Source organism: Moschus berezovskii, chromosome 15 (genome assembly GCF_049115385.1).
Source record: "Moschus berezovskii isolate FMDL1 chromosome 15, NW_MosBer_1.0, whole genome shotgun sequence".
Lineage (NCBI taxonomy): Eukaryota > Metazoa > Chordata > Mammalia > Artiodactyla > Moschidae > Moschus > Moschus berezovskii.
Genome location: NC_142474.1, coordinates 55,100,795 through 55,115,753, shown reverse-complemented (window position 1 = coordinate 55,115,753; position 14,959 = coordinate 55,100,795). Strand labels below are relative to the sequence as shown.

Sequence of the window (14,959 nt, the reverse complement as noted above, 5' to 3'; positions counted from 1 at the left end):
CGCTGGAGGGCGTTTCCCAGCGCCTCCGCCCAGCTCCTAAACTCCTGAACTCTGTCGCGACGCCCTGGGCAGACTTTCCTGTTTGGGAGTGGTCGGATGCAGAAGAATTAAAAGTGTTCTCTGAGCGGTTCCAGCCCCCGCCCCACCGCATTGGAAGGCAGAGGCCTGGCCAGGAGCGGGCTCTGCGCACGCGCAGCGCGGCCACGTGGAGCCGGCGCCAAGGCAAACGTGAGTGGAGGGCTCTACGCTGGGATCTGGGATCCGGAGGGGTCGCTCTGGTTGGGATCGAACCGGCGACTCGGCCAGGCGCGCGCAGTTTTCTGAGCTTCCGATACCTAGGGCTTCCCCGTACCGGCGTGTTTTCCTGCGTCCCGGCCCGGGCTCAGGCTCTGCTCTGTTTGGAGTGTCTTTTGGATACGAGAAGCAATCAGACAAAGCCCCACCCGGCCCTTCTGTTCTCCGCAACCTAGAAGTGGAGGCCGACAAGAAAATAACTCCAGTCGTGTGTGCTGAATAGCAGGTCGGCACTAGATAAACGGCAGACCAGAGAGAGATGACCTCGGGGATCGGTTACCAGATCCGGAAACCGAGAGTCCTCCCTGAGTCCTCTCTCGGCTTTACTCCCAGTTAATCACTAAATCGGGCGGATTGTACCTCCTGTTTCAACTAGCATGTGTTTCCGTCCATCTGCTACTCTAGTGAAGGTCACTGTCATATCTTCCCAGGACTATTCCGAGTCCTCTTTGCTGCTTCCAGTCTTGGTAAAAATTCCTCCTCGCTCGAGTCCACCAAGATCTTTGTATGACGTCTTTCTAGCTGTGCCATTCCGCTGCTTTGAACGTGACAGCCGCTCCCACTGTAAGGGCTGTTAAGAGTCTTCACCATCTGGTCCTTCCCTTTCTCAGTATTTTTCTACTCTCTAACATCCATGCCTCAGCGACATTGACATTATTTCCTTTAATGCAGTTCCCTGGGATGCTCTTCCCGAATAGGTACTCCTTTTGGTGGGGATTCTTTAGATGTGGGTTAATAGGTCACTTCCAAGGTGGTTCGGTGGCTGACACTTCTGTTCTCCCAACGAATGAGACCCTTGTTGGAATCCTGCTCAGAGAACTAGATCCTATATGCTGCAACTAAGACCCAGTGCAGCCAAATAAATAAATATATGGTTACCTGCTCAACGCCCTTCTTGACCCCCTCAACTTTGTCAGGCCTCAGGGCCCTGACCTTAAAGTGCATCACATGCTTTGCTTATGAGTCTCTTTCATAGACATTAAGCCCAGTGAGTTCAGTAGCTGTTTTTAATTCATAATCTTTCTTGGTGCATTGTGTATAATCCACAAATACTTGTTCAAGTAAGAGGTGGTGGGGGTGTTGAGGGTGGGACTCATTTTCCAGGCAGAGGGAATGGGTATAAGGCCATGGAAGGCTGGACTGGTGGCCTCGGTAAATAGTAAGTGGTTCAGTGGTGGGGCATAAGGAGAAAGGCTGATGGGGAGATGGGCACCCTTGGATGTCACCTTAATAAATTTCCACTTGATCTTTGGGGCAGTAAAAGCCTCCAGAGGCACCTCAGCAGGCCCTTCCTAATTTTCTCCTTCTCCAACGCTGTTACTTGTTTCCACTTTAGTTCTGGATTATATCCCATGAGATTCTACTTATCTGGCTCTGGTCTCCCCCTCTAGGTTCTGAAGATGGGAGGAGCTAATGCCGAGCTTAAGTACCAACTTCCTGTTGTTTGGGGGTATTTTGGTCATGCAGCTTGTGGGATCTTAGTTCCCCAGCCAGGTATCAAACCTTTGCCCCCCTGCAGTGAAAGCACAAAGTCCTAATCACTGGACCGCTGGGGATGTCCCTCCTTGTTGTTTGAATGCGGAGGCACGTGAACGTAGCTTGTGTGCAGCAAAAGCTTTGTTAGATCACCGTATTTGCTCCATGGTCACCTAATTCCCTCTTCCTGACCACCTTCAACCTGTTGCCAGCCTCTGCCAGTCACGTCACTGGATTTGGATGAGCAGTCTCCAGCTTGCAGAGCTGGAGGGGAGGAGCCGACTCCTATGACTGGCATGAGCAGGGCTGCTCTGGAAGGAAGTTTAGGAGACAGACACCCAGTCTCCAGCAGTGGGCGCCACTGACAGGAACAGTTCAGTTCAGTCGCTCAGTCATGTCTGACTCTCTGCAACCCCATGGAATGCCGCACGCCAGGCCTCCCTGTCCATCGCCAACTCCCAGAGTTTACTCAAACTCTTGTCCATTGAGTCAGTGATGCCATCCAACCATCTTATCCTCTGTCGTTCCCTTCTCCTCCTGCCCTCAATCTTTCCCAGCATCAGGGTCTTTTCCAATGAGTCAGTTCTTCGCATCAGGTGGCCAAAGTGTTGGAGTTTCAGCTTCAACATCAGTCCTTCCAATGAATATTCAGGACTGATTTCCTTTAGGATGGACTGGTTGGATCTCCTTGCAGTTCAAGGGACTGTCAAGTCTTCTCCAACACCATAGTTCAAAAACATCAATTCTTCAGTGCTCAGCTTTCTTTATAGTCCAACTTTCACATCCATACATGACTACTGGAAAAACTATAGCTTTGACTAGACAGACCTTTGTTGCAAAGTAATGTCTCTGCTTTTTAATATGCTGTCTAGGTTGGTCATAGCGTTTCTTCCAAGGAGTAAGCATCTTTTAATTTTAATGGCTGCAGTCACCATCTGCAGTGATTTTGGAGCCCCCAAAAATAAAGTCTGTCACTGTTTCCACTGTTTCCCCATCTATTTCCCATGAAGTGATGGGACCAGATGCCATGGTCTTAGTTTTCTGAATGTTGAGTTTTAAGCCAACTTTATCACTCTCTTTCACTTTCATCAAGAGGCTCTTTAGTTCTTTGCTTTCTGCCATAAGGGTGGTGTCATTTGCATATCTGATGTTATTGATATTTTTCCCAGCAATCTTGATTCCAGCTTGTGCTTCCTCCAGCCCAGCGTTTATCATGATGTACTCTGCAAATAAGTTAAATAAGCAGGGTGACAATATATAGCCTTGACATACTCCTTTGCCTACTTGGAACCAATCTGTTGTTCCATGTCCACTTCTAACTGTTGCTTCCTGACCTGCATACAGGTTTCTCAAGAGGCATTGCTTTTTCGATGATCCAACGGATGTTGGCAATTTGATCTCTGGTTCCTCTGCCTTTTCTAAACCTAGCTTGAACATCTTGGAAGGTCACGTTCACATACTGACAGGAACAAGGCAGGAGCTTTCACTCCAGGGAACTGAATTTTGGTTTTCTGTGAGGTGACACAGGAGGAACTTCAGAGGCCAGTAGAGGTCAGGAGACCCTGTCTCAGGGATGTCAAGTGTGGAAAGGCACCCATCCTGCAGCAATGGTTCCCAATCCCAGTTCTGTATCAGTCACCTGGGCAACCTTTTGACAAGTAAAGGAGCCCTGCCGTATTCTCAGGGATTTCGATTCAGGAGACCTAGGGTAACGACCAACCATCTATATACTTTAAAAAGTCACAGCTTATTTTTGAGATGCAGCCAGGATTGAAAGAGCATAGAATTTGGATTTGGGAAACCAGCTGTGACTCTGGCAGGGTATTTAACCTGAGCCTGTTTCCTCCTCCACTCATGGAATTTTGTGAGAATCTAATATTTCTTGAAAAGTGTCTTACTTGTTCTGACTTCCTCCTCAGCATTGGCAGCCAGGCTCTTAAGGTGTTTATTGGAGGGGAATTCATCCTTAATCCTGCCTGGGCCACTTGGGGGTGGGGGGCATCTGTGGGATGAATGACCTGGCATGAGGAGAAATCTGGAATGAGAAAATCTGGTTACCTGAAAACAGGGACAGTCCCAAACTCCAGACTTCTCCAGAGCTGGCTCATTTACCTTCTTTCAGTTTTGCAACATGGGTCCCTATGGTTCCCAGGTAAGCCCAAGAAGTGAGCAAGAATACAGAAGAGAGTAACATGCAGTTGCCTCTGGATGGGATTATCAGGACATGCTCCTGAGAACAGTGATCTGTAACATTTTGCCAGCAATCATCCCTCTGTTTTGCCTTAACAGATTAGTTATCTTTAAATTTCATTACAAAATTCCCATTGTTTTCATCACATTGTCAGCCAGAGGAACAACCTGCTTGGACTTACCAGAGGAAGAGGGAATCTGTGTATCATGTTTTAGGAAGGACAGACAAGGAACTTAGGGTCCAGGGAGGGGAGGAGGACTTACAAAAGGGCACAGAATAAATCATTCAGATTTTCAGTCATGTGCATATATTATGGCCCCAGTTCTTTAAAAATCACACCTGGTTAATGGCAGAGGCTTCCAGGGCCCTCAGAGATTCTGTGCTGAGGGCAGAGGGATTTGGGGACTCACAGAGGTGGTCATGGGAACTTGTTCAAGGCTGAATCCCAGTGCCCATGACTGTGAGTAGAGGTGCTCAGTGAGTATTTGCTGAATGGATAAATAGAAGCCTAAGTGGAAAGCAATTTAGAAAATGGTCAGAAATCTATCAGACTAATACCAGAGGTACTGAAGAAGATAAATAATTATGACAAGTAGCCACATTGGAACATTTTCAATAAAGGAAACATAGAATTTCACTGTGATTGCAGTAAGGCAAAACATTCACAAATTGCCTGTATATGAAGGAAGACTAAGTTATAGAAAAAAATGGGGAAAATAAATGACTTAGAGATTAGGTGTATGGTCACACACACATATATATATATAATTATTTACATATTTATATATTTACATATATATATATGTAAGTATATACATGTCCTATTTAAGTAGGCTTAGTCTAGTCTTTGAAAAATCAGAAAGAGCACAACCAAGATATCCTTAAGATGCGCATGTCTAGTTAACACGAATTTTCCTTTGCTGTTTTGCTCCCCTGTGAAGGATTTTTCAGTATGGCTGCAGCCCCACAAGCACCAGGGAGGGGCTCTGTGCGGAAGACGAGACCTCTACCTGTGAAGACGTCACTGAACAACCCATACAGCATCTGCTGGGGCGCCCTGGACAGGGAGGACATGCACTTCATACTGCAGACCCTGGAGGACAGAATTCAGTCCCTCGGGCTTCAGAAGATTGAGGATAGGAAGAGAAAGAAAAAGCAGCCCCCTTTGAAAACACAAAGCAGAGACACGAGCAGCACAGACGTGGACACTGGTGAGGATCTGAAGAAAGAAAAGCCCGAAGGTGATGCCCAGGTATCAGGGTGGACCCCGGCCGACGTCAGGAAGCAGCTTGCTATCGGCATCAACGAGGTCACCAGAGCGCTAGAGAGGAATGAGCTGCTCTTGGCCTTGGCGTGTAAGTCTGCCAAGCCAGCCATCGTGACCTCACACTTGGTGCAGCTGAGTGTCAGCAGAGGTGTCCCCGCCTGCCAGGTTCCCCGGCTCAGCGAGAGGCTCGCACCTGTCCTGGGCTTAAAATGCGTCCTGGCCTTGGGGTTCAAGAGGAACACTACTGCCTTTGGGGAGGAACTGAGGGCCATCCTCCCCAGAGTCCCCCGTCTGAATGTGGCATGGCTCCAGGATGCACTCGAAGACCCTGGGGAGAATCTGCAGACAGAATCTTTGGAAAGCCAAGGTGAAGAGATTCTGGACACTTCCTTTGAAGACCTCTCTAAACCCAAGAGAAAGCTTGCTGAGGGTCAGCAGGCTGTAGTGTTACAACCCCTAAAAATAAAGAAACTGATTCCAAACCCCAATAAGATAAGGAAACCACCCAAAAGTAAAAGAACAGCTTCAAAGTAATCTTGTATAAACCTGTAACTTGATAGTTGTAAATGACACCTCGTTAAGAAGACTTGAAATGAATAAAATGACTTTCACATATATTCTTGGGACTATTTAGTGTCATTCCTTTCACATGTGTAAGATTTTCTGTGACTGTAGAATACAGATAGGCTGAAGCTTAGAAACACCAAGTGCAGAGACTGTTAAGAAGTGTGAATATCAAAACAAAGCTTTATTGAAACGGAGGTCCAGGCTGGTATAAATTCATTTTTTAAAAGGCTGGTACAGCGCTTGTGAGCAAGAACATCTGTATCCTGCAACAATGAACATCTTTCCACCCAAACCTGGAAAACCTGCCACACAAACATGGTTCCAGTTGGGGGGGAAAGATGAGGCTAGACTGCAGATGCACCATCCATGTAGGGGAAAGATACTAAATGCCAAGCAATACACTGTTCTCAGAAGTAATACGTTATTAATTTTTACAGTCAGTTTGCCTTTCTTTGTAGGTAGGTATGGGCTTGGGAGAAAGGCTAAACATAGAAAATGCTAGGTAAGCTATTTTGACTAGAATTCACCACTTTATATGGTTAACTTACTTCCTTGGAATTTTATTATTGTTTTCTCCCCTTGGAACTTTAACATGTATAAAAAGTATGATGGAAATAGGTGAAATGAGGCAGAAAGAGAATAAAAAAGTAAACGGAGGACCCTGTATGCTCCGATGTGGGTCTGCCGTGAGAGGGTCATTTGTGTTAGTATGTGGAGCATAATTGATGCTCTGAGTGAAAGCATCGCTATTTATAGTGTTGTTGTTTGGAAAAGGTATTTTCTGTAATTTACAGGGAAGGAATTGGGTTAAAGTTTATTTTTAGCCTAAATTCTGGTTGATCTGTGGATTATGCCACCTGTTTCTTAAATAGACTGAATGTCATCTTGACCAAAAAGGTGGGGTGGCAAGGATATGTCATGGACTAGAGCATTTCCATTGCTGACAAAAGACACAGGATAGTGTGGTTGTTTGAATCTATGACTCTATACATTACATTGAAATTTGGTTCTATAATAACAGCTATTTTATAAACATGAGCTGTTTTACTGAATCTCTATTTTAAAATGCTCATTGGTAACATGTTTACATTATAAAGAGATGGATGTGCTAGTCATTTATTAACTACTGAATTTAAAATGAGTAAAAGAATATGAACCCTATAACAACAACTACTATTTAAGTGAACAGAGTAACTGCCACAGTTCTATCATGAGGTGAGCCTGTACAAGATTTCTGAGTGGCAATCAAGCGATTTTTCGAAAACCTTTGTATAAGACTGCCATAAAAATGAGTGGGACATAATTCTCAACTGGAACCTCTTCTGCAGATTAAGTTAAAAATCTCATTTACTTCTGGTGTTTCAGTGAATTGGTTCACTTTTGCTGCTGAATCCATCCTGCTCCTGTTAGGAAAAAAATGGTAGTGCATTTGGCTTTGAATCATCGTATATGAGAAATCTACCTTGTGCCTTCAAGAAGGAAAACAGCACTTGTCCTCAATTAGGGAGGACTTAGTGATGGACAGGGAGGCCTGGCTTGCTATGATTCATGGGGTCGCAAAGAGTGGGACAGGACTGAGCGACTGAACTGAACTGAACTGAGGGGGCCCACGCGCACCCCCTAGTGGAGGTCCCAGGGCATCACAGCTGTGAGCTGGCCTTCCGGATGACCAGAAGCTTCAGAAATTTGCTCTCAGCTCCTTCGGGGAAATCAGGGGGGACAGAATTTGTTTCTGTAAAGGGCCAGGCTGTAAATGTGTAGGCCTTTGGGTTCATAGTCTCTGTCAGAACAGTTCTTAACTCTGTAGTAGAGTAAGGCAGCCACACACAGGCAACACAAATGAATGACCATGGCCATGTTCCCACAACACTTTATTTATGGATGCTGACATCTGAATTTCCTGTAATTTTTGTGTCACAAAATGTTATTCTTTTGTCTTTTTTTTTTGGTCCTCAACCATTCAAAAAAATATAAACACCACTCTTAGCTCCTGGGCTGTACAGAAGGCGATGGGCTGAGTTTAGTTCACGGGCCACAGGTTGCCATCTCCTGCCTGGTATAAGGTATGATTGTTTCCTTTGACCACGTATAACATGAAGGAAGGCCATCCTGTTGTCTAAGGGAACTAGATGTTTATGGACCGAACGGCCGAGGCACTGGTACGTAAAGGCAGGAAGTATCTACTTTGTTGTATTTGAGTCAAGGCCAGTTGAGGTGGCCTCATCCAGAATCTTTTCCCCTTGGACTATCGGCAATATATATACGTATTTATGCACACTGAGAAGTTTTTCAAATCCTAGATAAAAACACCATCAGTAACAAAACTATGAGACTTATTTACAAATAAGACATCTTCCTAGGGCAGGACAGCTTTCATGGTAAGTTAAAAGTCAGCGTAGAGGAATATGTGCAATTCTGCATTAGTAACAAAAAACATTCAAACTCTCAGTGTCCTGATGGCACTAATGAACTCCTCTGGGCATGTCTTCTGACTTGCGGGCTTTGATTTCCTTTTCCTCACATATCCTGGCTGTTGCTGAGAAGAAACTAGAATCTGTGCAGGAGCAGAAGTCTAGTTTGGCAGGGGTGTACACTCTTCAGAGAGCACACTTCATGTCTGCCCCAAACCTTGCTTTGGAACCAGTCCATCATCCTGCTGGAGATCAAAGTACAATTTGTGTGTTTACTGATTTGGCAACTTCGCTTCTTGAGAAATGAGAGTCCCAGGACATTTTTATCTTGCTCTTCACTTTAACACCCACTGCATGTCACTGAGTTACAAAAGTGCTGGTTCCGATGAGATCGTGTATGGTGATGTAAGTAAACACTTTCTGAGTGGCTTCCTCATTCTGCTACACGGATCCACAGATCACTTCATAAACAGAAATGCAGCAGTTTATCTCCACCCAGTGGCAAAGATTTTCTTACACAATTCTGTGACTTCTGTTCAGGTCATAGAAAAGCGGTCCCTTTTCCAGAGAGAGGAAGAAACGCCTTCCTCTTCATCAGGAGACAGCCAGAAGGTTAAGAACCAGAGGAATGTGCTCTGGACCCTCTGCGTCCCTCCTACAAACGGGTCAACAGTGGAAAAAAAGGATGGATGTTAATGTCAGCTAGAAATGTGTTCTACATGTGTGGTCACAGATGGAAGCTTTCCCATCTCTTCTGTTACTGACACTTCGATGCCACATGAGTTGTGCTTTTATTCTTCTTTGGAATGGCAGTTCCGGGAATCTTTAGGGTATTAACGAATGATGATGTCAGAGTTCTAGAAATATCAATAGAAATATTGATCTACTGTAATACGAGTCCAACCTAAAGGGAGGGAAGAGATGGAATAGTAAACACAAGTGAGAAAGAAAAATTAAATCAATGTAGTACAACAGATACTTATTTTTTTCTTTTATTTTTTATTATTAAATTTTTTTTTTTTTTTGCCATGTGGCATGTGGGATCTTAGTTCCCAGACCAAGGATTGAACCTCTGCCTTTTGCTGTGGAAGCGCGGAGCCTTAACCACTGGACTGCTAGGGAAGTCCCGTAGATATATATTTTTAAAAAGCTACTAAAAACAAAAAAAAGAAAAACCTCTCAACACTCTGACGAGAAGCAAGTATGGGGTTTTGTAGGTTAAGTTTATCAAGTTTACAAAGACTCATCAACTTCACTCACCTTTTCAGACTCTGTTCCTGGACACCTCCAGTTGTACAAGTAATACTGTAAATTGCCATCGCCTATGCCAAACTTGAGTTTTTCCAAGAATGTCTTATTTTCCATCAAATCTAGTGCATTGAATACATCAAATCCTTTCTGTCAATGTAAAAATTTTTTTTAAATGTTAAAGCATCAAAGGTTTAGAGTATTTTGTATACGATGTATTTCAGTATAACATTTCATTCTCCTACTAGTAGCTTGAATTGAATATGCATTTATAATGAGGTTTAATGTCTGCAATATATATTATGCGTTAATAATTCAGTTTACAACTATCCTACTAAACTAGCAAGTAGTGAATATGATGGAATCAACAAGATTATCCAGAAATGCTGAATCAAAAAATACAGTCTGATGGCTAACAATGACAAAAAATATTAAGGTTTCAAGAAATATTTTGCCCCAGTTTTTGAAGGAAATAGTTGTCTAGATGGCCCCATCTCCAGAACTGTGAGTAACTGGCCTTTCTGACTTACCTGAACCTACAGCCAAGAAACCAAACCTGTAAAGACTTGAATTTGTGTATTTGTCTTTGGCTACTACTGGGAAATAAATTTAGTAACATTGTAATAGTAAAAACAGAATTAAAAAATACTAGTTAATACTATACATAATGTGACACAGATGAAGTACCTACATTTCTATTTCTCAGGGGTTTTACTTTAAATAATTTATTACTGGCCTTTTGTGGGGAGGTAGTTGAAAATGAGCTACAAGATCAAGGAATCAAAGGCAAATGCTGATTTTGGGGTCCACTTCTAATAGATTAAAAAAAAATGTTTCCAGTGATCAAACACTAGAAGAATAAAGGAAAACACTTTTGATGTGTAGCTCCCTATTTCTCATAGACAATATTTTCTCATTCAGTACTTATATCAAAACATTTACATCAGCTGATTTCTGTTACCTTTTAAAAGAAAATGTTTTATTTGTAGCAAGAATTTAACAATCATCCTAACTACTATACTGAGGAAGTAAAAAATAATGCAAATCCATTAAGGCACATTTTGAATTTAATTCTTTTCGTTTTAAATCCTCTTAATAATTTTATTAATTAAACTTCTTAATTTCAAAATTCACAGACTATTTAGTTGAATAAAAAAACTTGCTGTTGCCAGTTATTCACTGTAACACAACATTCACATTTTCCCTATGCAGGCAGATCTCATTTTATTGCATGTCACAGATTCTGTGTTTTTTACAAATTGATGGTCTGTGGCCACCCTGCATTGAGCAAATCTATAAGGGTCATTTTTCCAACTGCATCTGCTCACTTCATGTCTCTGTTCCATTCTGGTAATTCTTGTAATACTTCAAACTCTTTCATTATTATAGTTGTTACAGTGATCTGTGATCTCTGATGTTAAGAATATAACTCACTGAAGGCTCAGATGATGGATAGCATGTTTTTTTCAGGCATAAAATATTTAAAATTAAGATCTCTAAGTTATTTAGTTACTACCGCACACTTAACAGACCACACTATTGTGTGAAGATAACTTTTGAATTTTTTTTTTATATGCACTAGGACACCAAAAATTCATGTGGCTCACTTTATCACAATACTTGCTTTGTTGCAGTGATCTGGAACCATCTGGAACTAAACCCACAATATCTCCAAGGTAGATGCCTGTATAACGGGATCATGTAATTTTCTTATATTCCTTCTATTATGAATTTTATGTTTTTTATTTTTTTTAAAGATTTATATGGACCACCTTTTAAAAGTCTTTATTGAATTTGTTAAAATATTGCTTCTGTTTTATGTTTTGGTTTTTTGGCCGCAAGGCATTGGGGATCTTAGCTCCTTGACCAGGGATCAAACCTGCATCCTCTGCTCTAGAAGGCAAAGTCTTAACCACTGGACTACCTGGGAAGTCCCATGTACTTTCATATAAGGGTTAAAAGTTTCTGATTTGTACAAAATGTCTTTTTGGTTAAGTTACAATAGAGTTGATGATGTAAACAGTCACTAAAGTTTTTTGAGAAAACCTCTTATCAAAATTCTTCTTTTGATTGATGGTCAACAGTAAAATATCTCAAATGAATTCCTCTGTGTGGAAGAAAATACGAGATACTTATATAATTTGACACACACATCTGGAGACGCACACACAGGACAGCCACGAGTGAGTCACCTACCAGCTTGGCGATGATGAGCGCGTCACTCATGAGGTCCAGCAGGGGCGTCTCCGTGTGGATGTTGTAGAAGGAGTAGGCGGCTTTGAGGCTCTTGTGAGCTGGGTGGTGCATGACTGTGGAGGGGAGTGTGTAGAAGCTCAGGAAGTCAGTTAGTTTACCACTGGAGTTCTAAAGAACAAAGGTAACGTCAGATAAACATCTCCTCGAACAAGTTTCATCCAGGCACTTAAGCTCACTTCGTAATCTCTGACTTGCACCATAGCTTTCCATCAGAATGGAGAGCAACTGCTCCTGCTCCATCCTCCAGGTCTGACGTGGAGCCCTTACCGCGTGCTGAGCAGTGAGCCAGGGAAAAGTGTGGAGATGTGCCTCAGCCTAAATGCTCACTGGTGCCTGGCAGCAAGTTCTTAAGAAGGAATGCTTCTCTCTGGTTGACTAGTGACTACAGACTTATAGGGACAGTGGTAAAAGTCAATTCACTGTTTTTGCAGGAATAAGATCATTAAGGATCAGGATGCTACCTTTTCCAACTAAAGGATACTGTGTAATATCTAACATCTTCTTGGCACAAGGCAGGCATTTTATCAGCTTAAAGTGAAGCGGGATACAGTTTGGGAGTTGTTTTTTTTAGAAGCTTGTAAAAGGCATTGATTCTGCACCAAAGTATATGTATATGAATGACTGAGAAAATCTGAAGCTATCAAATATCAAAAGGGATGCAAAAAAGATGGTGTTTGTTTCACCATCACTGGTACAAGAAATACAAGAAATTAGTCAATATTGTTTGGGTTGTTTCAGTTAGCTGTGGTAACTAGGTATATATGTGGTAACTATGCAAGTCTGCGAAGAATTCAAGCTGTATTTGAATTATACAGCTGCAGAGGCGAGACCACATATGTCATTGCTAGCATTTGTTTTAGCAGGAATTTCCAGAGGGATGGATTTATTCACTTTTTGAGTGCTTCTGATTCATTAATCCTTTTTTTCAGACATTAAAAATTAAAGATGTTAAGCTCAACTGATTCTTTACTGTGCTGTCTTAGCAGCTCAAGTATTAGAGATTACTTAAAGGCCTAGATTTTCTGCGTTGTTAAGGATTTTAAAATACCATAGCAGAAATTAAGAGAAAAAAAAATCACTGAATGGGCTCAGTAGCAGAGTGGAGATGACATGATAGAATCACTGAACTTGAAGAATCCAGCAGAATTTACCCAATCTGAAACGAGAGAAAACAGACTGAAAAAAAAAAAACTAAGCCTCAGGGATCTGTGAGGCAGCAATAAAAGATTCACCATTCATATCACTGGAGACCCAGAGGGAAAGAAAAAAATGGGCTGAAAGAGACAATGATTGAAAACTTCCCAGAGCTGGCAGAGATTTAAGAAGAGATTCAAGAAGCCAAGTGAACTCTAGTTCAGTTCAGTTCAGTTGCTCAGTCGTGTCCGACTCTTTGCGACCCCATGAATCACAGCACGCCAGGCCTCTCTGTCCATCACCAAGAGGATAACAAAAAGAAATCCATATCATAATAAAATTTCCCAAAGTTAAAGACAGAGATCTTAAAAGTAGCCACAGAAAAACAACTCACTACCTACAGGGAAATACTAATTCAAATGACAATGGCTACTCACCTGAAACCACAGAGGCCAGAAGCAAGTGGCTCAAGAGCTGAATGAAAAGAACCATCAATTGTGAATTCTGTATCTGGTAAAGCTTCTTTCAGGAAAGAAGGAAAATAAACACATTCTCAGACAAATGAAAACTAGAAGAATTCATTGCCAGCAGACATACTTTTAACACTGGCCGAAGAACATCCTTCAAATAGAAAGGAAATCTCAAGATACTCAAGATGGTGATATTTAAACTTTGAGATAGTAAAGAGACCTAAATGGAACTAAAATCACTTGAAGTGGTGCAACGTGGATACCAGAGGACTGATAATTTATATTTATATACTTTAATACTCAAATGCTTGCTAGCTTGTGTTCAAGCACAAGCACTCTTTGTGACCTCATGGATGTGGCCCACCAGGCTCCTCTGTGGAATTTTCCAGGCAGGAAAGTCGCTCAGTCGTATCCAACTCTGTGGGACCCCATGGACTGTAGCCTACCAGGCTCCTCCGTCCATGGAATTTTCCAGGCAAGAGTACTGGAGTGGGTTGCCATCTCCTTCCCCAATACAGGGATCTAACCCGCATCTCTTGTGTCTCCTGCATTGGCAGGCAGATTTTTTACCACTGTGCCACCTGGGAAGCCCCATACTCAGATAAGACTTATACAAATATACTGAAATGCACTATAAATAAATCAAGATAGATCCAAAAATGGTCAAGGATAAAGAGAGGGACAAGAGCCAGAAGAAAAAAACAGAAAATATATTTTATAATATGGAAGACTTAAGCTCTAATATATCAATTATCATCAGATGTAAATAATCAAAACATACCAACCAGAAGAAATTCTGCAGAGTACATAAGGAAATGTGGCCCAAATATCACTTCAAAATCAATGACATAGATGGGTTGGAAGTAAAAGGACTGAAACAGATATATCATGCAAACATGATATGCAGCCACACCTTGGAAATACTGCGTGTTTGGTTCCAGACCCCCTCAATAAAGCAAATATTGCAATAAAGTGAGTCACATGAGTTTTTTGTTTTCCCAGTTTATATGCAAGTTTTGTTTGCACTATACTGTAGTCTATTAGTGTGCAACAGCATTAAGTCTAGAAAACAATATACATACCATAATTTAAAAATACCTTATCGCTATAAAATGCTAATCACTGAACTTCGAAGCAGTAACATCAAAAATCACCATAACACATATGATCATAGTGAAAAAGTTTCAAATATTGCAAGAATTACCAAAATGTGACACTGAGAGACAAAGTGAGCAAATGCTGTTGGCAAAAATGGCACCAACAGGGTTACCATAAACTGTTAATTTGTTAAAAATGCTCTATCTGACTAGTATAATAAAGTGTGATAAGATGAGGTCTGCCTGTATTAATAGACAATGAGAGAATTTTATAAGGTTAGATGGGTTCAACTAGAGAATCCTAGCAAACATTTAAGGAACTAACACCAATTCTATACAATTTCTTCTAGACAATAGAAGAGGAGGTCACACTTCCCAGCCCCTTTTATGAGGTCAGTGGTTTCCTGATACAGAAACCAAAGACAGTAAAAAAAAAGAAACTGCAGATCAGTATCTCTCATGAACTCAGGAAATAACTCAGTGAAATATCAGCACTCCAAATCCAATAATGTACAAAAAGAATTATACACCATAACCAAGAGGGTAAT

The 14,959-nt window shown here is 41.8% G+C and overlaps 2 protein-coding genes across 3 annotated transcripts in view; one reads left to right on the top strand and one right to left on the bottom strand.

The window, feature by feature from the left end:
- RPP38 (ribonuclease P/MRP subunit p38) lies at nt 1-6,477 on the top strand. The gene is made up of 2 exons (XM_055429231.2): nt 1-228; nt 4,903-6,477. The coding sequence occupies exon 2, from the start codon at nt 4,914-4,916 to the stop codon at nt 5,760-5,762; it is 849 nt and encodes a 282-aa protein (XP_055285206.1). The 5' UTR covers nt 1-228; nt 4,903-4,913; the 3' UTR covers nt 5,763-6,477.
- Nucleotides 6,478-7,649: 1,172 nt separating this feature from the next.
- The window catches only part of NMT2 (N-myristoyltransferase 2), a 56,704-nt gene continuing 49,394 nt past the window's right edge, over nt 7,650-14,959 (bottom strand). Inside the window, exons 10-12 of one of the 2 annotated variants that reach the window (XM_055429221.2) lie at nt 11,651-11,818; nt 9,467-9,604; nt 7,650-9,110 (exon numbers count right to left, since the gene is read on the bottom strand). In XM_055429221.2, coding sequence (XP_055285196.1) covers nt 9,090-9,110; nt 9,467-9,604; nt 11,651-11,818 — 327 coding nt within the window. In that variant the 3' untranslated portion in view covers nt 7,650-9,089. Of the gene's footprint in view, nt 9,111-9,466; nt 9,605-11,650; nt 11,819-14,959 lie in introns of those variants that run through there. The other variant, XM_088844062.1, reaches the window with a different exon arrangement.